General features: G+C 34.3%; 2 protein-coding genes and 2 pseudogenes across 3 annotated transcripts; 3 read left to right on the top strand and 1 right to left on the bottom strand.

Moving 5' to 3' along the window:
* The first annotated feature begins 6,790 nt into the window (after positions 1–6,790).
* Positions 6,791–7,300, top strand: LOC147401924 (putative indole-3-pyruvate monooxygenase YUCCA5 pseudogene; annotated as a pseudogene).
* Positions 7,301–7,388: 88 nt separating this feature from the next.
* Positions 7,389–9,517, bottom strand: LOC147401923 (putative indole-3-pyruvate monooxygenase YUCCA5; annotated as a pseudogene). Its single transcript, XR_015178232.1, has 3 exons — positions 8,676–9,517; positions 8,196–8,567; positions 7,389–7,637 (listed from the first exon to the last, which is right to left on the bottom strand). The product of XR_015178232.1 is annotated as a putative indole-3-pyruvate monooxygenase YUCCA5 (transcript).
* Positions 9,372–14,397, top strand: LOC147401922 (protein BLISTER-like). Its single transcript, XM_086444454.1, has 6 exons — positions 9,372–9,495; positions 9,910–10,074; positions 12,409–12,632; positions 12,762–12,830; positions 13,416–13,571; positions 13,980–14,397. The coding sequence occupies exons 1-6, from the start codon at positions 9,372–9,374 to the stop codon at positions 14,058–14,060; spliced, it is 819 nt and encodes a 272-aa protein (XP_086300580.1). The 3' UTR covers positions 14,061–14,397.
* A 957-nt stretch (positions 14,398–15,354) lies between these two features.
* Positions 15,355–23,421, top strand: LOC147401921 (7-hydroxymethyl chlorophyll a reductase, chloroplastic-like). Its single transcript, XM_086444453.1, has 13 exons — positions 15,355–15,389; positions 18,149–18,267; positions 18,333–18,411; positions 18,510–18,594; positions 19,754–19,865; positions 20,793–20,877; positions 21,002–21,043; positions 21,139–21,217; positions 21,917–21,968; positions 22,068–22,130; positions 22,375–22,472; positions 23,046–23,081; positions 23,197–23,421. Exons 1-13 carry the CDS (start codon positions 15,355–15,357, stop codon positions 23,260–23,262), a joined length of 951 nt encoding a protein of 316 aa, XP_086300579.1. The 3' UTR covers positions 23,263–23,421.
* Positions 23,422–23,447: the final 26 nt, after the last annotated feature.

Below are 23,447 nucleotides of genomic sequence, written 5' to 3'. Positions count from 1 at the left end.
ACATCTTTTATGAGGATTTGCATATGTATATCCCGATGAAATGGATCTATGATTTTCTATGTTCTTAACACATCAGCCGAGTATTGAAAGAGTGAAGATTTTCTAGTTAGAAAATCATTATTCTTAAAATAACCTTAGAAACCCCAAATCTCTCTCTCTACATGAAAAGGAGAGTCTATTGGAAACCAAGGTTCCATGCACATGCTTCCCTCTTTCATTACTTCTCATTCAACAACACCACAGTGGGGTTCACCATGATTATAGAACATTTTATGTTTGTACTTTCAATGCTTTACAACCCCATAAGCCCAAGTCTTAACTGTCAAACCCTAACCCTAAGTACACTAATCAGTACAAAAAAAATCATTTAATTAATACTTAAAGATGCAATGATAAACACTAGCTTTACTCCTTAACTATAATCGGACTTATGGTGTTTTATACTATACTTTTACTAGTGTACATTAGGGTTTTCATTGAATAACAAAAACAACAGTTGAAGCCATGATCATCATCATAATCATTCTTCCATGCTTATCTCAATTACTAGTGTTGTGATAGTTGTCTTCAATCTAGTAGGTGGTGATCATCAAGAAGTACTATTTTTACCCATAATTTCAAGTCAAAACTCGGTGCAAATTATATTAAATATTTCAGGTTTTAGGTGTATACATAATGTAACTCCTATGATTATAGGGAATTGACATTGAATAAGAAAATTAGGGTTTCAGGATTCCATCTGAGAGGTACCTTCACATCATTTCCTGCTACTTCCATTCATGTTATCTTTAATTTAATACTCCTACTATTTTAAAACCCTCGACTTGCACTAAAGCATTCTTAACTGAGATTGTTATTGTTCTCCTTTGCCCATGCCTAGATCATCTCAAATTGTTTTTTCTTATTTGTCTCCTATAGAAAATAATCCAAAGTCTCCTCAAATATGATTATTCATGATTTTTCCTCTCTTAGTCTTACCAATCATTCATCTACTAAAACATTAACTTCTCATGATCCACGGTTCTTTTGGAAAAGTATCCTCCTTGACAATATTCTCGGATATTAATTTTGATCGAGGTGGATTTTTCTATAATTCTTGTTATATACTATTAATCAAATTGATTGTATTAGTTATTAATTTAATAAATATAATAATTCTACTCATCCCCAGGTTAGCCATATATTGATCATAATCCCAATGAAACATGTGTTATATATATATGGGAAATGTTCAGCATCCCACCATTTACCCAACATTGCCCAACATGTTTTTTCCTACATGGGTTAGAAGTTTTGGAATGGGTTAATTTTTGGAGAGAATGATCTCTACGGTTAAAAGATCATCCTCACCAAAAATCAGCCTATTCCAAAATTTCTAACCCATGTAAGACAAAACATGTTGGGGCCAATTGTTGGGTAAATGGTTGGGTGCTGAACGGGACCCTATATATATATCCACGATAGAGATTGATTTTTAGGACAAGTTCTTTATATATGATGATGATGAAAATAAGGGTAGAAAAAGAGTGTACCCATTGATCGTACAAAAGTTACCGTTTAAGTGTGGAAAAATAGTGTATGCATTAATCGTTCAAATGCGACCTTTAGATAATTAGACTAATTGGTTTTTGAAACCCAAAGTGGAGGATGTGGCGCAAGCTAGAGAAACGAATTATCATCCAAGTTGGGATTTAAGCTTGCCCTAGGATTTAATATATAACTTCGACCTAGGATTTTTTGATTGAGAAAGAAAGCAAATATGAAAGAGAGGAGGCGGAGAAGGGGTTTTCCTTTTGTAACCTTTACTTGATATAGTGAAAAAGAATGATCTCCTCCAAGGACAGATGAACCTTACAAAAATCTATGTTCGTGTTTCTTCTTTAAATTGCATTGTTTGCACTCTTTTTTCTCTTGTAAACTTCTGCAGCAAGAATTTCATAAATAGAGATACTATCACATGATTTAAGATAGGGCCGACTAGTTGCACACCACTAACAGTTGGTTGCACACCAATCTTTTAAAAATCTTTTTTTTTTCATTTTATATTTTTATAACCTCTATTTTAACCGACTACTTGCACTCCAATGCCAAACCTTTTAGGGTTTAAGCTTTATTTTAACTTTTACTTTTGTATTCTTTGCTCATGTTCTACTTTAATCGTGCTTTGTGATTGATTTTGTTCGTGTTCTCTTTGACTCCAACTTAATTAAGACATTATTTTCTAATCATTGTTTAAAATTTAATTTGAATCTATATATTTCAATAGATCATAACTTTGTGAACATGGTTCTAAGACAAAAAAAATATTTCCTACAAAAATTATTGAACTAGCAATAGTTTCTTTAGGCATAGTTGAGAAAGAAGAAAAAATTATATAAAAAAGGAGTGCAACTTTTTTATTATTATTGTTGGAGTGTAATCATCCAAATGGAGTACAAAGGGGATTTTTTAAGTGATGGACTGCAATTGGTAATGGGTGGTGTGCAACTAGTCAGTCCCTTTAAGATATTGAAGTTTTTCTTGAGAAATAATTTAGTTATTCCACTAATTGAAGTGTCTTTGGCAAATATCTTAATCAATGTAGAGTTTGAGGCATGCGAGAAAAAAAATATTGATCAAACTAATGTGTCATAAATATTGAGAAGTGTCATATAATAAGGATCCATTCGGGAACAAAAAACATGGAATGATCACTTAACAAAAAAAAATCCAAACTTGACCCAAAATCGAGTCAAATTGACTATGTTACTAGATTTGTTCTTATACTAAATCGTGAACTAATATGAAGTAAGTCAGATCGTGGTATGGTTCACACTAGGTTTGTAGATACATGGGCATCAAAACTTTTGGAGAGTTTGAGCTCATCTACACAGGTTTGAGCCCACCATTCAATTAAAGTGTGAATGAATACTATAAAAGTTTTTTTTTTTTAATTTATTTTTTGACTTGTGTATTTTTTGCATCTTTATTTTTTATACACTTGAACAAAATGATGTAAAATTATGCAATTAATAGGAAAATAATTTTTTAATATTATTGACTTCAGATATATTTACATTTTATTTTGAAAATTATTGTTTTGATACAAATTCTAGATTTTTCCTCATAAATCGAAAATATAGATTTTTGATGGTTTTAAGATTATTTTAGATTTTTTAAATTTGTAAATAAAGCTAAAAGAAAACAAGTAAATTATTTTTTGTTTGTAAAGTTATTCAGGTCAGGTTTGAACTCATCTACACGGGTTTAAGAGTCATCACCATTCAATTAAAGTGTGAATAGACACTAGAAAAGTTTATTTAAAATCTATTTTTGACTTATAGTAACTCACATATCCAAATGATAATGGAAAATGGTTTACCTAGAAATCGAAGGTAAGGAAATTCGATTGAGAGACAAGGAAAGTGTTAGGCACCTTGTCCCTTTCATCCTAATATAGTTTACCAATATATGACTATAGGTGAAGATTAGAAAAAAAAAATTCAATTTTTAAAATAAAGACAATTATAGAGAAAATTAAGAGGAAAAAAACTATAGTCTAATTTTAAAAAAATTAAGAAACTAAACTAATGAATAAGCTATAATAGAAATATTACTAGTTGGAATTTTTTATGAGCCTAGAATTTTGGTGGGAATCCACAAGGATTTCACCTTCTTAGATAATAAGACTTTTTTGAGGGTTATGTACTCACTTGGGAGGTGTCCATGAGTTAGACACTACTTAGGAAAGACTAGGAATCTTATGCATGAGATGTGTCCACTTTGGGATTGTTTTTTATTAGCTTAGAGAGGTAGGTAGATCTCCCCACTTTTGACACTAACTATTTTAGAGAAAATATTGTGATTTGTATGCACATAATATATGCATGTAATGGACTTAGAAAATGACGATTACGTCTAAGGAATGATTACTATCTAGTTCTTACGCCATGAAAAAGAAAAATGAAAATCTTTATTCTACAAATTTAAACTTGCAAGGAAAGTAAAGAACAACTAATCTAAGAATTTAAAGTTTATAAGAAAAATAAAAAATAACTAATCTAGGAATTTAAAACTTACTAGAAAGTAAATAAATAATTATTCTAATGCTCGTGAGAACTTATTGAGGGCTTATAGGAGGAGATTATCTCTAAGAGATTTTACTCTCTACCTCCATGCCTTAAACTAAAGAAAATAAAAATCTACATTACCAAACAAAAAGTAATCTTAAAGGTAAAGAGAGGGAATAGATAGAAGATGAGGGTTTATAAAGGAAATTACGTAAAAAAATCAGAAAATTAAGCTACATCCCACATTGGTCTCTTCTTCTTCTTATTCTTGGCTAAAGCTTCTTAAGTGTTTGGGAAGGGATTTAGACAGAATTTGGGTAGGCTAGAGGGCTTTGAGGAAAGACTTGGATAGATTTTTGAATCACTTGAGCTCTTTCTCCCATTTGCCTTGGATGAGGGTCCAATTTATAGGATTTTAGAAGATCCTTGGGGATAAACTTGTCCTAAATCATAAGGTTCACATGATTTTTCACTCACTTATAAATCAAACCAAACATGATGATCAAGAGGATAGGATAGTAAAAGGCTATAGTTTCTAAATAATTCTTTGAGGATGGTAGAAAGGTCTTAGGTCATTGACTTTGAGAATGTTAGATGACATGTAAATATGAATTGAGATTTTGGACATTAAAGTCATCTAGTTCAACTGATTCTCTAACAACATAAAGTTAAAAATGGCTTTGCTCACAAGTTCTAGAGAATTCTATAGGTTGGTAAAATTGTCACAAACTATGGAACTTAGTCAAATTACAAAGAAACTTCTAGGATTGGGAATATATTTGGGGGATATTAGGATAATCTATCTATCTTTAGTTCTAACAAGATGGGGTTAAGGTAGTAATTACACTCATGTGAGGACCAATTTGACCAAAGGACTTTGTTGGAAGAATAGATAAATTTACAAGAAAATCAAAGTTATAAGATTATTGAAGAGTTAGAAGATGGAAAAAAAGTAAAATGAAAGGATTTTCTTGGGGGAAAAGTCATTAAGGAAGGGGGATTAAAGGGTAATAATCCCTAATAAAATTCAAACACACACAGGTTTGTAATAGAATTGACCTTAGATGAATCAAAGCCCAAACAAAAATTATGCATGGTCGTGGGTCACTTTGGACTAGGCAAAACTAACTCCTGGTCATAGGTCACCCTTGGCTAGGCCAAAAACAAACTCGATCAAGGTTGGGGTACGACCAAGCTTAAATCCAGAATCTTGGAAATGACTTTCAAGCTTTGATGTTGTTTGAAAATGGAGTTTTTGAACACTCTTAAAAATTACCTTAGGTTAAATCCTTTCTCGAAAGATTTTTGGTGCTCTCGGACTCGACCTAGGTAAAAATAGGGTGTCCACAAGGTTCTTAGAGTAAAATGAACCTATATTATCCAATTTGCATAACCCTATCATTCTAGTTCAATGAATTTTTTTCTTAAGTTTGACTAAACAAATAATGAAGATATAACTTAGTTTTCAAAGAATTTGATTATCACTTGTCATCTTCCTTCTTCTTCTTGTGTGTGTATAAAAGAGAAGCAACTGAGCCAGATCACGATATAGTTCATACTTGGTTCATGGAATAGAATGAATCTGCATTAACCAATTTGCAAAACCCAATCATTCTAGTTCAATGAATTTTTATTAGATTCAACTAACCAAATTTTGAAGATACAATGTATTTTTCAAAGAAATTTAATTATGCCTCTTCAGGTTCCTTCTTCTTCTTGTATACGTATAAAAGAGAAGCAAATTTGAAAAAATTTATGTTCAACTCATAGAATGTTAAGTTTTAACATTATAATTGTATTTGTAATTTCCATGCTTAGATCATATGTATACGCACAAGTGATTCATAACTAGTGAACCAGAAAACAAATATCCCTACCAACCGAATTCATTTTAAAGTGGTGAATCATGAATTAGAATTCAAACCAAGCTAACCGAGGAACTAGGTAACATAGAGTTAGATCCCTTGACCCATGTTAAAAGTGGATCTCATGTCATGATCCAAACCTGGTCAAATGGGTATGGATTGATTTGGATATATCATCCCTTAAACCCCACCGAAGTTATAACTAGAAGGTTTTAATTAGATTGGAAGAATATAGACTATAGAGTAGGAATGAGAGTTGAATATTGTTTATTCTAGAGAGGCCGTGTCGGCTAACACATGGCAGCGTGTGGTGGGCCAGATAGTTGACAGAATGGGCTTCTAGCCTTTGTGGGCCTAAAATACGGCATCTCTAGTCTCTCCCAAGTCTCAATCCCAAGGTGATCCCCCTTTTGGGTGCATTGCTCTATACTCGTCGAATCATTTGCTAGGGTCGTAGGAATCTGGGGGCCGTAAAGATGAGATGGTGGAGATCTATTTTATTTATTTATTTATGTTTATAATAACAAAATATATATATATATTCTAAAATAAATAAATAAATAAAACACCCTTCAATCTTTTGATATAATAATTTTCACACCAGTTAGACTTCCTCTCATCATTTGCGGAGGACCTTAATTGTAGGACTTCGTTAGTTCCCCCACTTATTTATACGTCTTCAACTCCCTCCCTCCTTTACTTCAAATCACATTGCCTTCTCTTCTCAACAGCTCTACTTTCCTTAAAACCAGTTTATTCAATTCAAACACAAACAACTCTCTCAATCCTCTTTGATTTCTCTGCTTCTCCCTCTCTTTAATCTTCAAGGACACATACATTATTGCTTAAAATCACCTACTAACATTTATCGAAAAAATGATTCAAAAACCTGATCAAGAAGACTTATTGTCAAACCGATGCGTGTGGGTTAATGGTCCAGTCATTATAGGCGCTGGCCCATCCGGGCTAGCCGTTGGTGCTTGTCTCAAAGAACAAGGTGTACCCTTTGTAGTCCTTGAGCACGCCGATTGCATTGCCTCTTTATGGCAAAAACGCACCTACAACCGTCTCAAGCTTCATCTCCCCAAGAAATTCTGCCAACTCCCTATAGTCCCATTCCCAACGGATTATCCCGAGTACCCAACCAAGAACCAATTCATCAATTATCTTGAATTGTATGCAAAGAAATTTGAAATCAACCCACGATTCAACGAATGTGTGAAATCAGCTAAGTACGACAAGGCTAGTGGGTTGTGGCGTCTCAAGACTGTATCAACTAGTGGTGGAGGCGATGAAGTGGAGTACATTTGCCGATGGCTTGTGGTGGCAACTGGGGAGAATGCCGAGGGTGTGGTGCCAAGGTGGAGAAATCAAGAAAGCAAATGAAGGAAAGAAAGAACAGGGCTAAGAAGATGCGTGGTGTGAAGAAGGTGGTTACTGTATTTCACATTAACATTATATATGATCAGTCTGGATCAGTTGTGAATATCTAACTATACACAATTCAAGGTCAGAATTGAGAAATACATCTGCGCTGGTAAGGTGAGGATGGATGTGTTTCTTCTTTCCAAACTTCGCCAATGTCTTGTGCTATTTTCATTGCATCTGAAGAAGCACCAGAGAGCCCTTTCTTTGTGAACCCAACTGCATAAAGACCTTTTCCTTTCCATCCATTTGGGAATGGATCCCTTGGAAATCCTTTCTTGGTGAAGAACTCAGTTTCCTGTATAACCAAACACCCCAAAACAAATTTAGCCATTTTATTCTACATTTCTATTTTTTCTTTTTTCAATTTTTTGCAAAAGAAAATGTATGGAAAAGAGACTAAAATCATAACAGAAACTTCCAAGACTGTTTCTTTTCTTTTTCTCTTTCTTTCTTCGAAAAAGGGAAAAGAGAAGTAAACAGTGTATTCTATTTTTTTTTAAGGTAAAAAAAAAAAAAACGAATCTAATTAATCACTCAGTTTCTAATATTTTGTTTTGAATTTTTAGAAAAATGTAAAAAATTAAATCACACTAGAATTTTCTTTCCATTATTTTCTTAAAAGACAAAAGGATGTATCCATTTTCTCAAGAAAGGTCATGAAGAAAAAAGACACAAATCCATCCAACCAGCTCTTTAGTTTTTGACTTCTTCTGAGATCATAGGTATCAAAATCAAGTTAAAAATAAATGAAATCTAAGAGAAACCCAATTTCCAAATATGTCAAATTTTTTTTAAAAGATTAATAAATAAATAAATAAATAAAGAAGCTTAAGTAGAAGACCTCCCCCCTCACCTGAAGCCAAGAAGGAACATTGCTGCGATACCCAGTTGTGAAAACAACCGAATCAACCCCACGAAATTCGCCATTAACAAGCTCTACTCTATCTCTTGAGAACCTCTTGATTCCAGGAACTACCTTAATCTTACCACATTTGACCTTCTCAAATGCACCAATGTCCAATACAGGTGTATTTCCTTGCTTGTTTTTGAGCTGAAGAGGACCCATTGATTGCCGTTTTATGCCATATTTCTCAATGTTTCCCAGCACCAACCAGGCAATCATCAATAATAGTTTATCTATTAGCTGAAGTGGTAACCATTTCATTATCGTAGTAGCCAATTCAATTGTCGATTTCCCAAAAACTTCCCTTGGCAACACATGAACCTGTGGATTGAACCATCATTAATTAGTAAAGCATTTAAAAAGCCTATAAAATTAAGTGTGCTTGAACAAGAGTAGTAATTAAAGAGTACTCTTATGAGAATGACTCACCGAGCTTCGAACAACCATGGATGGGATGGCATTGTGGTTACAAAGATCAAGGCAAACTTCCATACCCGAATTTCCACAACCAACTACTAGTACTTCTGCAACCACCTTCTTCACACCACGTATCTTCTTCGCCCTGTTCTTTCTTTCCTTCATTTGCTTTCTTGATTTCTCCACCTTGGCACCACACCCTCGGCATTCTCCCCAGTTGCCACCACAAGCCATCAGCAAATGTACTCCACTTCATCGCCTCCACCACTAGTTGATATAGTCTTGACACGCCACAGCCCGCTAGCCTTGTCGTACTTAGCTGATTTCACACATTCGTTGAATCGTGGGTTGATTTCAAATTTCTTTGCATACAATTCAAGATAATTGATGAATTGGTTCTTGGTTGGGTACTCGGGATAATCCGCTGGGAATGGGACTATAGGGAGTTGGCAGAATTTCTTGGGTAGATGAAGCCTGAGATGGTTGTAGGTGCGTTTTTGCCATAGAGAGGCAATGCAATCGGCGCGCTCAAGGACTACAAAGGGTACACCTTGTTCTTTGAGACAAGCACCAATGGCTAGCCCGGATGGGCCAGCGCCTACAATGACCGGACCATTAACCCACACGCATCGGTTTGACAATAAGTCTTCTTGATCAGATTTTTGAAACATTTTTTCGATAAATGTTAGTAGGTGATTTTAAGCAATAATGTATGTGTCCTTGAAGATTAAAGAGAGGGAGAAGCAGAGAAATCAAAGAGGATTGAGAGAGTTGTTTGTGTTTGAATTGAATAAACTGGTTTTAAGGAAAGTAGAGCTGTTGAGAAGAGAAGGCAATGAGATTTGAAGTAAGGAGGGAGGGAGGGAATTGAAGGCGTATAAATAAGTGAACTAACGAAGTCCTACAATTAAGGTAATGAATGAATAGTAATTGTAATTTACAATTCCCTTTTACAAGAAAATTGTGATGTTTGCTCCCCCTGCCCTTTTTAACATTTTTTCAATTAAAAAAAAATATTAAAATGAAGGACATTTTGGTCAAAGTCATATTTCACCAAAAATCATGCATTTTACACCAGAAATTTGATTATTTCCATCAAAATTTTATTGTTCACATAAATATTTTGTAAAATGAAAAGTGAAACACACACACACATCACAAATTGTTAAGATTTGAAATTCTTATATTTAGGAATAGAGTATGTACTTGCCGTATTTAGAACAATTTTCATAGGTGCGACTTGCAGATATCACAAATTCGTTTTTCTTAACTTCTCATGCTTACTTAAAATGCACAGAGAAAAAACTATTGCAATCTAAGCTCCGCAAAGCGTCTGCAAGTGGAAAATCTACTGAAGTTATCAGGACTTCGTCTGTTTCAAAAGACGTATCCACTTCTACAGAAGACTTAGGTATGTTAATAATTTTTGCCATTTACTTTCTCATCGTAATTCACACAAATCCCATGCTACTCTAAGTGGACTTTGAGTTGATTAAGTAAGTCTTGCATGAAATCCAACTTGTCTCCCAACATTGAGGCCTAGCCGAACTGAAGATTGCTTTATTTTGATATAAAACAACCATTCAAATTGTTGGGCCAGCCAGTCCAAAATTATCTTGGAGCAAAATCTGACACTGTTATAAAAATCCTGACAATTAAATCAATTAAAATTGTTCATTGAATTGGATGGATAGGACCCTACCCCTGTGAAGTTGTTTTGGATGGTGGAGATTGTCTAACTGATGCAGAGTTTGGATTTAGACCAGTGGCATTACATTTGATTTGGTCTGGATTTAGTAGCATGATGCACTTATTTATTCAGCATCTTTGCTGCTTGTGGACCATTGCTCATATTTTATTTATTTCTTTACTATCATTGTTCCTTCCAAAAAGTCAAATAGTGTGTTTTTTTTTTTTTTTTTTTTTTAAATTTGATTGATTGATCACAAAGTTTATTAATTTGATGGATAGGGTTTATTAAAAAGAGTGTGACCTTTGCTTTTGGTCAGTCCACGGGCTAGTCTAACATAGGATAGTCTGGATCAATGGTCAAACATAGATAGTGACGAAGAAGAACGGAAAATTATAGAAATGGTTTGAGGTCCAAAAAGTTCCATTGGTCATTGTCAAAAATTTCAGAAGGCAAGTAGTGTAATTACTTTCCCTCACTCTTTTGTTTGGGGTGGTAAGACACCTCCCAAGATATCTTTTTTCCTATGGATGGCGGCATTAGGGAGACTTGCAACGTTGGATCAATTAATCAAAAGAGGTTTTATTTTCCCGAATCAGTGTTGTATGTGTGATTCTCAGGCGGAAACAGTGAATCATTTATTCATTCATTGCCGAGTAACTCATCACATTTGGTCATATTTCTTGACTTTATTTGGTACAATGGGTTGCTTTCCTGGCTCCGTCAAGTTGGTTTTGGAAGCTTGGTTGTCATGGGGAGGTTCCTTCTCTTCTTCTAAGTGGATTCTTTAGTTCTTGGCTCCCTTTGCAATCTGTTGGGGGATTTGGAAAGAACGCAACCGGTGCATTTTTGAAGGGAGAGTTTCTACATTGGAAGGCATAATCCTTTCTATTTAGGAGTTCTTGTTCTCTTGGAGCAAATTGTATAAGGAATTCAAGGGGGTCTTCTTTGAAGATTTTGTTGTGCGTTGGGATAGGGTGTGTTTTTTGTCGCGGGAGTTATTTGTTGGTCGTGCTTAGTTTGTTAGTTTTTTGTTATGTTTTTTTCTCTTTGTTGTGGGTGGGTCTTCTCGATCCCCCTGAGTTTGTTCTCCTTTCAATAAAATTATCTTTATCGATAAAAAAAATAAAGATTTCAGAAGGCCAATTGGTTATCACTATCCAGTAAAGTGCATTCATGCTATTTAGGTTCAGACCATCCAGACCCAGAGCCTTGTTTCCCTCAATTGAAGTAATCGTTGTAAAGACCTCCTCCTTTATTTGTCTTTCCAACCACATCCGTTGATTTGGGGAGATACGATCAAAGTGAAGATGATCCAGCAAAGGTCTCAAACTGAACTCAGAATACAAATTATAGGTCATAGATCCAGACTATCCAATGTTAGATGGGACAAGATGTGTAGTTTGGTGGCTATTTAATTGGCTTGCTGTTTTTCTTTCTTGAGTTGTACTCCTTTGCTTTCTCTTGGGTTTGGTCATCTTGAGCTCCCTTTAATAAATTTTTTTCTTATAAAAAAAAAAGAAGAGCTTTTCTCCCACTCTTTGTAATGTAGAATAGACTTAGAATTGATAAAACCTCAGTTGTCCTACATCACATCTCTTGTATCACACTATCAAGCCTTAAAAAGGACCCTTCTCTATTCAGTATGCTTATTAAAGAACATTTGAAGAAATTGGTCCTTTGCATATAGTATGTATAACCCATTAAGGCTGGATACAGGTTAATGGAGCTGTGGAGGCCCCCATTCTACTGTCCCTGTCAAACTGAGATTTTTGATTCTTGATTGTAGTGCTCCCTACTTCTGATAAATGGGTGCCTTTCTAACTTTCTGGTGTTCTATCACCCTCCCCCCTTGTTGTCTTGAAAAGACAAAAACTAAGGGCACCTCATTTACCAAATTTAGAGGACGCCCAAATCACCCAACTGTATTTATCCTTCTATATTTGTAGTTAAACTTGCAGTATCAACTGCGGTAGTTACTATGACTTGTTGATCAGTTCTTTTTCAGTAGTTGCCTTAAATGCCATTTCTTATTGTACATGGTTTCTCCTTCAGGTGATGAAGTTTCTAATTTAGTTCAAGGGGAGAACAGTGATGTAGACACAATGCCAAACACTTCCAATCATGAAATGCAAGATGTTGCATCTTTTCCCTCCAGTAGTAGCTCCACTTTCCCATTTTTGTCTGAAAATAGACAATTCCATCTTCCAGTTGCATCTGCAGCTATCCCACCTGATCAATTGAGAATGATTGGCAACATTAATTCATTGATTTCCGAGGTAGTATCTTTTCTGTTATTTCTATAGGTCTTTCTTTGTCCTTTAGGATCAAACATGTTTTTCTATAGGAGCAAGTTTACTCAGCAGAGCGTGTCTAAATGCCTAACTAAAGTGATTGCATGGTTGCAGTTAGCATTGGAGAAAGAAGAGTTGATGCGAGCTTTGGCTTCTGAATCATCTAATTGTTCAAAATTGAAGGTAACTTTTTAGCTAATGGAACTTGATATATATGGTGGCAGGTTCTGTAGGATTCTTCAGTCCAACATGTGAGCCATTTCCGACAATTTTCATAGTGATAAATGGTTATGAATTCGCCGAGTTTCATACACTTGCACAATGATGTGTACACCACTTGTTCATGTTCACCAATATCTTCCATACATGTTGAATCACTGGAGTTCTGCACTGTTGAGAACTTGATGCACATAAAACTGACTTCAAGAACACTCTAGTTTCTAATGGCTTGGGTCACACACACACACACACATGCATATAACACCAAAAAACTGAACTTCATTTTTAGATTACTCCCTGTTGGACCATCAAATGATGTACCCTGTTCGGGGTACATCAACATTGTTTGTTTAGACCTGAAATCAGCACTAGGGTTTTTATTTCCAACTTTTGTTCGTAATTATATTTTAAAAGTTTTAGTACAGTAAATAGAGGGCCTATGTTAAAATTAGGAATAATATTTTCTGATTTATAAATGCTTGCTCTGAATATAATTATTGTGATTTTCCTCAGTTACATTCTCATTTGTTTAATTCTTGATTGTTAAAGGAATTGAACAAAGAGGTGTCCAGAAAACTGGAGGTACAGACCCAGAGATTAGAGCTTTTGACTGCACAAAGTATGGCCAACGAGAATATCCCAGCAAAACCCACAGATTCCCGCCCGGTGCATGATAGTAATGCATATGCAGACGAAGGTGACGAGGTAATATATCATTGAGATGACTATTACTTTAGAATTCCATTACGTCCTCACTAATTCTGAAGTGTTTCCATAGCATGAGACTTGTGGAGTTCATATTTGATTGCTCATTTTTTTTTTTTTTTTGGTGTGTGCTTATCGTGGGTATCCCCACCCTTCTGGTGAGACTAATCCCACAGTAACATGCACCACCCCCTCGGAAAGTCCTACGTGCAACTGGTTGAGTCAAGGGTGAACCAGTCCCTGAAGGGTGGCCCCAAGAAATTCATTGCTTCATGGGGTTTCGAGCACTCAACCTACCCTTCCCGAGGAGCTTATCAAGGCTCGGCTTGCCACTAGGCTAACCCCTTGGGGTTTATTTGATTGCTCGCTCGTTTCCTTAACATCTATTTATTTGGTTTCTCAAACCAGGTGGTAGAGCGGGTCCTAGGTTGGATAATGAAGCTCTTCCCAGGAGGACCGTCGAAGCGCCGAACCAGCAAGCTTCTATGATTAAGAGCCTGGAGAGTTTAACTACAGATGTTTTACATTTTATTTTGATCTTTTCTGATGGTGCCATGGAGGGTACCATCTGTAATTTGTGAGGTATTAAATTTAGTTCATTCTTTTCTATAGAAGAAAAATGAGTTTCTTTTTTCCCCTCCTTATATATGGAAGAGAGGCAATTGTCATTTTTTTGACAATAAAGGTGAAAAAAGCCCTTTGGTCTCCATAGCTGTTGTTATTATTCTATCAAATTGGGATGTAGACAAGACAATGTTATAAGTTGAAATGTTTACACTGTAATTTACATTTGTTTTCTTGGAATTTTTTCTTTTAATGGTTCTTATACCTGGAGTCAGACCTAGATATGATCTGCATGGCGTGGTCTCCCCAAGTTTGTGGTCTCGGAACAAGTTGGACTTTGGTAATTTTATTATGTGGAATATTTTATAGAATCCTCCAACTTGGTTGATGTGGTAGTCCTTTTGCTTGACATTTTTGCTGCGTGATTGGCACCAAGGGCTGCCTCACTGTAATTGTGATTTTTTTTTTTTTTGAGTCGTGCTGGGGTGACACAAAGGTGACAAAATGATGTGGTGTTGCGACCATAGTTGCTTTCCTCGAGATATGAGTAAAAAGCATCTATAGTTATGTGTGCGACACCACATCATTTTTGTCACCTCTGTGTCATTTCTCTTTGTTTTTTTTTTCTTCTATTGTACATCATTTTTGTATTTTTTTCTTGGTTAGACTTGGGTAGTAATTCAATGATATTATCCTAAGTTTTGAAGGTACAAAACTTTTAAAGTTAAAATAAAAGAGATTTTTTCTCTCTTGAAGATTATACAGGTTGAGAATGTAATATTCCACAGCATTCTTATACCTTTTACCTATGTTAATTACGGAGTACATAAAGAGTGTGTCACGACACGTAATTTTATATAAGGTTGAATCTTAGAAGAGATTCATTAATCGAACACGAAGTAATGCTTCAAACCAAAGACACAATCTTGTGTGTGTGGGAGAGAGAGAGAGAGAGAGAGAGAGAGTTTTGGGATATTGAATAGAACATGATCAAGAATATCCTGATGCAGCAATTGATACAAGTATTACATAAAACTCAAATGATTTTTAAAACAAACAAATTAGAAAGTATGAACAAAGCTCAAGTAAAAAAAATGTAAATGATTAAAATCAAATTAGTTAACCTATCAACAATTACAATTTAAAGAAACGTAATGCCCAACAAAGGGGTTATCAAGAATCAAGAAAAATGAATAGGGGAATTTTTGTGGAGGAAAACATGACTAATGGGCAGAGCTTAAAGCATCCCACTCGGTTGTAGATTCTATGACAGTGTGCTGCGGCACTCGCAGAAAAATGACCTGGAAGAAAGCACAACACCAATGAGTCATTTTATTCTCGCTCCTCACAACCTCTTTGCCCCTGTAGCTTCAACCTCCTACAATTAGCATCTAACAATCTACTATTGCTTCTTTCCTTTCGTTTTTTTTTTTTTTTCATAAACTAGATGAATTTCATTAAAACAACTATTTTCCCAAGAAAAATATGGCAAGTTCTACAAACTTGTCAAAAAAAAAAAAAGAAATTAGTTATAAAGAAAATAAATTAAAAAGAACAAAAATTAAAATAGACTATTGTGAGAAATACATGATACAATGTTTCAATAGCCCAAGTCTAATTGGATTTCGATTGGTCGCACAACAAGTAGTTGGCACACAAGAGGGAGAAGGGACATCAAGAAAATTCTTAATGGGTGTTATGATCCTTTGAAAAAGGAGTGATCAAAGTCATGTTCTATTATGACTTATGAATTAGTGACGATGGGCTCTAGTCAAGAAACTAATCCATGCATGTCTAAGGTTTTTTACTAATAAAAATTAATCGCACAAGATAATATGAAAAATGTCCTTCTATTAGTTCACAACTTTTTGCAAAACGCTTTCCATAGTAAGATTTTAAGTCTTACTAAGGGTCTTTTGCTTAATTGGATTACCACATCAGCAGTCCAACACCACAATATTAAATTTATAGAATTTTATTCTCTACAATCCTGAAAAATTAGATCATGTTTTCGGATTCCAAGAGACATGCCCAAAGACCCTTAGTAAGGCTTGTCAGACTCTTCAAATTTTTATTTTTTTTATTTTTGTTGCTTAGTCCATGAGTTTGGTGAAGATCACAAAATGTCAGGTTAACGTGTTTTCACTTCTATTTGCATCTAACTTCAATCTCTTGCATGACATGCCATATCTTTTTTTATATGAGATAGATTCATCTGATGCCCAATTATCATTTATTTATGTTTGATAGTTTCTACAATTTATCGTTTGTAAGTTTTAAAGGTTAGTTCTTAATATATTACTCATCTATGTATAATAAAATATACAATATGGTTTACAATTTGTGGCATATGAAGATATGCCAGTTGGTTAACCAAGGGTTCTTTTTTAGGTAAAAAACAAGAACTGCTTCAATTTGCACAAGGTGCAATTTCTTGGTTGAAATTAAATGATAATGTTGCAAGATGATTAAAAAGCCTCTGTTTCTAAAGTTCTTGTGCATTTAGTCATACAATTCCAATTATATACTTCTTCATTTTCAATGTAAATATCTCACCTCGACTGTCCTACTAAGCATATTTGTCTGAACATTTTCTTTCTCTTGCGTAGACTATGAGAATACCAATGTTTTGCTTATGTTTGCTAGATCATTTCTTCCTAATTCATTGTTTTTCTAAGTGTAGAATTAATTAGAACATAAAGCATACACAAAAGGATTAGGGGTTCAAGAAGATCGACATAAGTAGATCAAAAGAACCAATTGAACTACGTACCAACCCAATATATTTTATAATGATTTTCAATCTAACAAATTCTTTTGTAGGTGCTTGGTTGCCTAAATAGGGTGCAAATCGATGAAATTTTATATGCCCTTGTGCATCCTATGTTAAGAAAAAGCCTTGTACATGAGCAGACTTCTATGGTCTATAAACTCTCACTGCAAACAGTCTCAAAATCTTGAAGGCCAAGTTTTCTACTGTTGTAAAGAATTATAAATTTATCAACTTTATAATATTTAGAAACTCGCAAATTAAACAACCAACTTTGTTCACAAAGGCCATTCTAGGATCTTAGTACCACGAGTGCACTACTAACTCAGTCAATAAGATTTACATGTCATCCATGTGGTCTTTTAATCTTTATAGAATTGAATAAGAATTCTTTTATTTTTGAGATAAGAAACCTTGACATGAATAGTACATCTTTGTATTAGTGATGGATTCATATTTTTATTTATTATTACTTTTTTGCTTGTGATTTGCTGAATCAATTTTGGCCCATGGACCACCAAACAAAGGGCCACACAGATATCAATTCGCACGAGACCCCTCTCTTTGAATCTTAACTTATCCAAGTACATATAATGAATAATTTTGAATCCAATATTTTTGTGTGATCGCCAATAGAAGAGAGGTGAATCTCATAATCATCAATTCTCCACAAATTAAAATTGGTTTTACTAATCTTTTAAATCCCAAATTTTGGGAAATCGAAAAAAAAAAGTTTTAAGTTACAAGCTCTACTAAACCCACCTGATTTGAGCTTCTCTACTGGATCACTTAATTCATCCTTCCTAAGCTTCTTGAGCCACTACCATGGTTTTTAAATTCGTCTGAGACTGAGACGTATCGTCCGAGTTAACTCGGTATCGGAGTTGAACGAGACGAGATGTGATATTGAGTTTAAAAACCATGGCCTCTACTACATAAAAAACCAAGTCATGGGCTTCAATAAAAAATAAAAAAAAAAGAATTATCATATAATAGAAATTCTTCTTAATTAAATTAGAAAAGCAATCTTTAAAAAAAGCAAAAAGAAAAAAAAAAAACTCTGCCTAAATATACTTTACACATGGGATTGATGTTTGATAATAAAAAAATTAGTGTGGCGATAGAAATTCACTCCAATTTTTATCCAGAGGTGATTTAAATTCTCCAGATTGCCACGTCAGAAATTAATCAAACATCCCATCTGTCCGATCCACTTGTTTTCTTGTTGTTTGTTAAGTTTCAGCCACACAGTCTCTCTCTCTCTCTCTCTCTCTCTCTCTCTGTGCTTCCATGGCTTCGTCCCTCGCAAGCTCTCTTCTTTCCCTCTCGCCTTCTCCTCTTTATCTGCATCATCATCACAAGGTAACCTTTTATCCATAAATCATCTCTCTCTCTCTCTCTGATAGTTCTATAAAACCTTAACACAGCTAAGCTAAGAGAAGATTGGAGAAAACGATCAAAACCCATTCCTCCAGGAGGCACTTATCCTGCTAAAGACCACTGCAGGTTTTCTTCCTCTTTAATAAAGCTTCTAATCCAAACCCCCCATTTTTTTACTTGTAATTTTCTCTATTTTATCTCACTCTACTTCATTTCTTGGCCAGTCAATGTGGTTTGTGCGATACTTATTACATTGCCCATGTGAAGAACGCCTGCGCTTTCTTAGGTGATGGAATGTCTAGGATTGAAGTAAGATCTCAACTTCTAAATTTTTTTTTCTTACTAGTAATTTCTTTGCAAAATTGATCAATTAGAGCATATTTAGAACGACGGAATTCGCCACAGTTAGCGAATTATTAACATTGAGGCTGACATTAATCTAACTCTATAAAAAAGTGATTTCTTTTTGGCCAACAACTTGATTTTGAATTTAATAAATTTTTTGGCTGACATTAATCTAATTCTGTAAAAAAGTTAATTTTTTTTTTTTTTTGCCAACAACTTGATTTTGGATTTAGTTAATTTTTTGAAATTATTGAAGTTCTTCTTAGAGAAGTGTGAATCTTTCTAAAGACAGTTGGAATCTCGGTGAAAATGGCACCTAATGTAGCCTTTACTTTATTTTCAGCCATCGGTTATTGCTCAAACCTCAAGAAAATCTTGTGAGGAAGTACCTAAAAAGCTTTGTAATCAAGATCTGATTTGGCAATTATTTGGCTTGGGGTTAGATCGGTTTAATTTGGATAAATCTGGGAAGTTTCAGAAAATTTTTGGGGATTATACACATGATGTGTTTGGGTTTCTTCCCCAATACCCATCAACTTTAACCATTCTAAAAATCCTATCTTGTTCTTGAGATTGAAGGGTAAATTTTTTACCCTAGAGTTTGAAGACAAAGATTTTTAGGGGAAAAGAAGGTTCTTATTATTGGAAATATAAAATTCGCCGCTTTCATCAATTGGTTCCTTATTGGGTGAATTTTTCCAAAATTTTGGAGAATTCCGTAAATTTTGTGACAATGCTCAAGAAATTATAAAAGATAAAAGCCTAAAGATCCAATGCGGCCTCCCATTCCTATAATAAAGGTAGCACATTTTTGTTGGAGTTTTAAACACCTAGGGCTCTTAACCAAGTCGTGCACACAGCCTGATGTGTTTAAACTGCAACAAAAATGTGCCACGTAGACACCTAACGTTGTTATAGGAATGGAACACCGTTGTAGATCGCGACTCAAGATAAAAACGTACACACCCCAATGACTACACCTCTACAGAGGATCAAAATTTTATCTGATCTCTTGATAAAATCTTTATGGTAGAAAGAATGGACAATTAAATACTTTGATTTTCTCAATGATTAATTTTGAATTTGCCTTGTGGATTCTTATTAACACCTTTCTTTGTATTAGGGCTTGGAACCAGTAGTCCATGGCAGAGGGAGAAAAGTAGGATCACTGGACGAAACTTATTTAGGTGTTCATGAACAGTTGTTGTACGCTCGCAAAACTAACCCTGTAGAAGGTAATTCTCAATATCCTATAATCCCCAACTCTGAGCATTCTACATCTCGGCTTTCCTTTTTCATGATGGACTTTGTTTGTTAGAAGACACTAGTTTTGACACTAAATGCACATTCAATTATCTTTAAGTGTTGAAAGAGGACTGATGAAATATCTCATTTTGTTATACATTTGTTCCATCAAAATAGTAAAGTACATCAAATTTATGTAGCCAGTATTTGGTTACTAAAATAATACTACGAAGTCCATTTGCATAATTATGCTAATAAACATTGATTAAACAGTAGAGTGCTGAAATTAGGAACTTCCACATAGCTTTGTAGGATGAATTACTAAGAAAATTGTCTCAAGCCTAAAAAAAGAGGATCTTTATCAGTAACAGAAATTTAGGTGACAATATTTATATATTTTTTTGTTTACATGTATTTTCTTAATTTCTAACAGATCTTAAAATCTTTTAATTGAAAACCCCTTTTAGAAATTTGATGAGAGAGTTCAGTATGTGCACTCTTAATCCAGATCCAATGACTTAGAACCAAAGTTCTCTGGCCCATATCTCCACTTTTTGAAAATTTAAGGTCCTTATCTATCTCCCTGCTTCAATATAAGCTCCTTGGGAGCCTAGAAAATTATTCTGTTAGCATCTCTTTGCAGTTTAATGAAGCTCTGATTGTTGATTGTAAAACAATATTCCCTTTCTTGAATAGTTTTTCCAGAATTTAATATTGTTGATCATATTTCTGCAGTTACTCCTCTCCCTATCCCAATTATTTATTTATTTATAGCGTTTAAACATAAACATATGAATGCTAGATAATTGTATACTGAACTTCAATCTAGCAATTTTTTTCCTTTCTGAAGTAGGTGAAACTCGTGTAGATTTATTGGTAATGATGATCTGTTTTGCGTGATTGTGATTTAATTTTAGGAGCACAATGGACGGGGATAGTAATGACCATTGCAATCGAGATGCTGAAAGCAAACATGGTTGAAGCTGTCATTTGTGTGCAGAGGTAGTGGCACAAATCATTGTAGTAAACAATGGACCAAAGTAACTAGTTGTTGATTTTCTTAAAGCTAGTTTCTATCATTATTTGTCGGTCAGTGAAAATTTCCTCCTTTGTTTACTCTATGTAGTGACCCTGAGGACAGACTCACTCCAAGGCCTGTCTTGGCCAGGTATGTTTAAAGAAATCTGTATTTGAAAGTAGTTTCTCTATATTCAAAGATTTGGATTTATAGACATGTTACTTTTGTCTGTTTCTTTCCAATAGGACACCTGAAGAAGTTCTGGCAGCAAAAGGTGTTAAGCCAACATTATCCCCTAATCTTAATACCCTTGCCCTAGTGGAGGTGCCTTATTTTTTTTAAAATCTCTTTGCTAGTTTTTGTCTGTATGCATGGGGTGGTCCGTGCATTGGTCTGAGCTTCTATCTTGTGCAGATATTTAATTGTTTGGATTTTCAGGTTTGACCTTGCTATCATTCATTGTAAATATACATATTCATTTCATCTTATTTGATGGAAAAGCAAAAAAAAAAAAAAACCAATTTCCAAAGCTGAATTCCTTTTATATTATTGAATACTACAAAGAAACCAATTTCCAAAGCTGAATTTGATTTTGATTTACCTTGAGGGTTAGGCTTTGATGCCATGTGAAACATGCCCCTGGAATGCCAGACCACTGGAGTTGTAAAATTGATTCCTTATAATTTATTTTGGACTATAATAACAATAGCAAATGCATCAGATATAAACTACTAAGTACTTACACTAAGAGAAATAAAATCGATTCTGAACTATTACTATAGTTATAGTAAACATCTTTAAATCTTGACCCCAAAACCTAAATTTGACAACATATTTGTCATTGGGGAGGGGGAGCAACTAAAATTATTAACAGTGTTAACCATAGTTAAGTCTATAAATGTAAGGACCAATTTGTTTGTCATAAGTTTATTTCCATAGTTATTGGTTATCATGGTTCAAGAGTACGGAATTTTATTTCCTCAGAACTGTTATATGATTTCGTGTTTTTCAACATGCGAACAGGCAGCTGGCGTAAAACGGCTTCTTTTCTGTGGTGTGGGTTGCCAAGTGCAAGGTCTGGCATATATTCTAAACAGGCATTTTCTATGTTCATTTTTTTTTTCTTTGTTGTGACTTGTACTATTGTAATGCAGAGTGATTTCTTAAACTGCAGCATTAAGATCTATAGAGCAACACTTGAACTTGGAAAAGCTTTATGTTCTTGGCACCAATTGTGGTAGTGAAAACTTTTCTACTTCAGTTTATTGTCAATTTATTTTGCCAGTATTTTGCATTTGGCCGGTGAGCTTAATTATTATAAATACAAAATTATGCACTATCATTGATCTCTCCATTAATATTTAATCTAGAGATGGGTAATGCGTGTATACTTAATTTAAGACCGATATGTTACTGGAAATATTTGGCCTATAATATATAATTTGGTTTGATACTGACATCCGATGTTTCTATTTTCTTAGTGGATAATGGTACTCGAGAGGGCCTAGACAAGTTTCTTAAGGCTGCCAGCAGTGATCCAGAAACAGTTCTGCATTATGAATTTATGCAAGATTACAAGGTGATGATAATATTTAAAGCTATTGCTTTGCCGATAATTGAAGAATTTTATTGTATTCAGTTGCTTCTCTAGACATGGTTTGCTGACTTTCCATTGTTATCAATCTGAAGTGTGTAAACTGTAAAAATTAGTCAAACGAGATTGACCCACACTAGTCCTTCCTCATAGTAAGTCAACCAAGGGGGTGATCCTATTAAATGTATCAAATTTTAACTGCACAATAACCAATTTGGTCATGAGGTATCAAATAACAAGCTATGCTAAAAGATACTGATTAATGCCTCTCCCATGCCCCATGGTACTATATGGAATATGAAATAAGATCCATCCCTCTTCTCGTCCTTTCTATGCAAGAACAACACAAAACACTTATTTTGAAAACCATGCAAACTCAAACAGAGATCATATGTAAACAGTATTACAGTAGATTTATTTCACATTACATATTATCTCAAGCCCAGTACCTTGGGTGCTACCTTTTTAAGTTCATTTTATTTTCTAGTTTGACTGCTTTAAAATTTCTTGCAATTTTTTTTTTCTATAGGTGTTTTAAATTATTGATATGTTTAATAGGTCCACTTGAAGCATTTGGACGGTCAAATTGAAGAGGTACTTCGGTTCGTAAGCTTTCCTGTCAGCAATACTAAATCTTGCAAGCACATCATTTCATTCATTTCTATGTTTATTTTATTTTTATCAGTAGTTCTAAATTTAATTAATGCAGGTTCCTTATTTCTGCTTACCAGCAAATGAATTAGTTGATGTTATTGCACCATCTTGCTATAGGTAATTTCATATTCTTTATTTCAAAAATTAAAACTGAATTCTATCTTTTATTTTTTATGTGGAACCATAGGGTTCTGTAATAATAAGAGTAAATTACAGGATCAAGAGTACTACTATCCTCTATTTCTATGTACCATAAACTTCTCTCCACCCCAAAGCATGGTTGAGAACATGGAGGAGTGAAGACTA

The sequence above is a fragment of the Akebia trifoliata genome, chromosome 5, assembly GCF_017979445.1.
Source record: "Akebia trifoliata isolate Shusen 1 chromosome 5, ASM1797944v1, whole genome shotgun sequence".
Taxonomy (NCBI): Eukaryota; Viridiplantae; Streptophyta; class Magnoliopsida; order Ranunculales; family Lardizabalaceae; genus Akebia; species Akebia trifoliata.
This window is presented reverse-complemented; position numbering and strand designations above follow the sequence as displayed.

Coding starts and splice junctions, on each gene's coding strand:
- LOC147401922 (XM_086444454.1), top strand. CDS start 9,372: ATGTATGTGTCCTTGAAGATTAAAGAGAGGGAGAAGCAGAGAAATCAA. Junction 12,633..12,761: donor TTAATTCATTGATTTCCGAG/GTAGTATCTTTT, acceptor GCATGGTTGCAG/TTAGCATTGGAGAAAGAAGA. Junction 12,831..13,415: donor CTAATTGTTCAAAATTGAAG/GTAACTTTTTAG, acceptor TGATTGTTAAAG/GAATTGAACAAAGAGGTGTC.
- LOC147401921 (XM_086444453.1), top strand. CDS start 15,355: ATGACTAATGGGCAGAGCTTAAAGCATCCCACTCG. Junction 18,268..18,332: donor ATCTGCATCATCATCACAAG/GTAACCTTTTAT, acceptor ACCTTAACACAG/CTAAGCTAAGAGAAGATTGG. Junction 20,878..21,001: donor GCTGTCATTTGTGTGCAGAG/GTAGTGGCACAA, acceptor TACTCTATGTAG/TGACCCTGAGGACAGACTCA.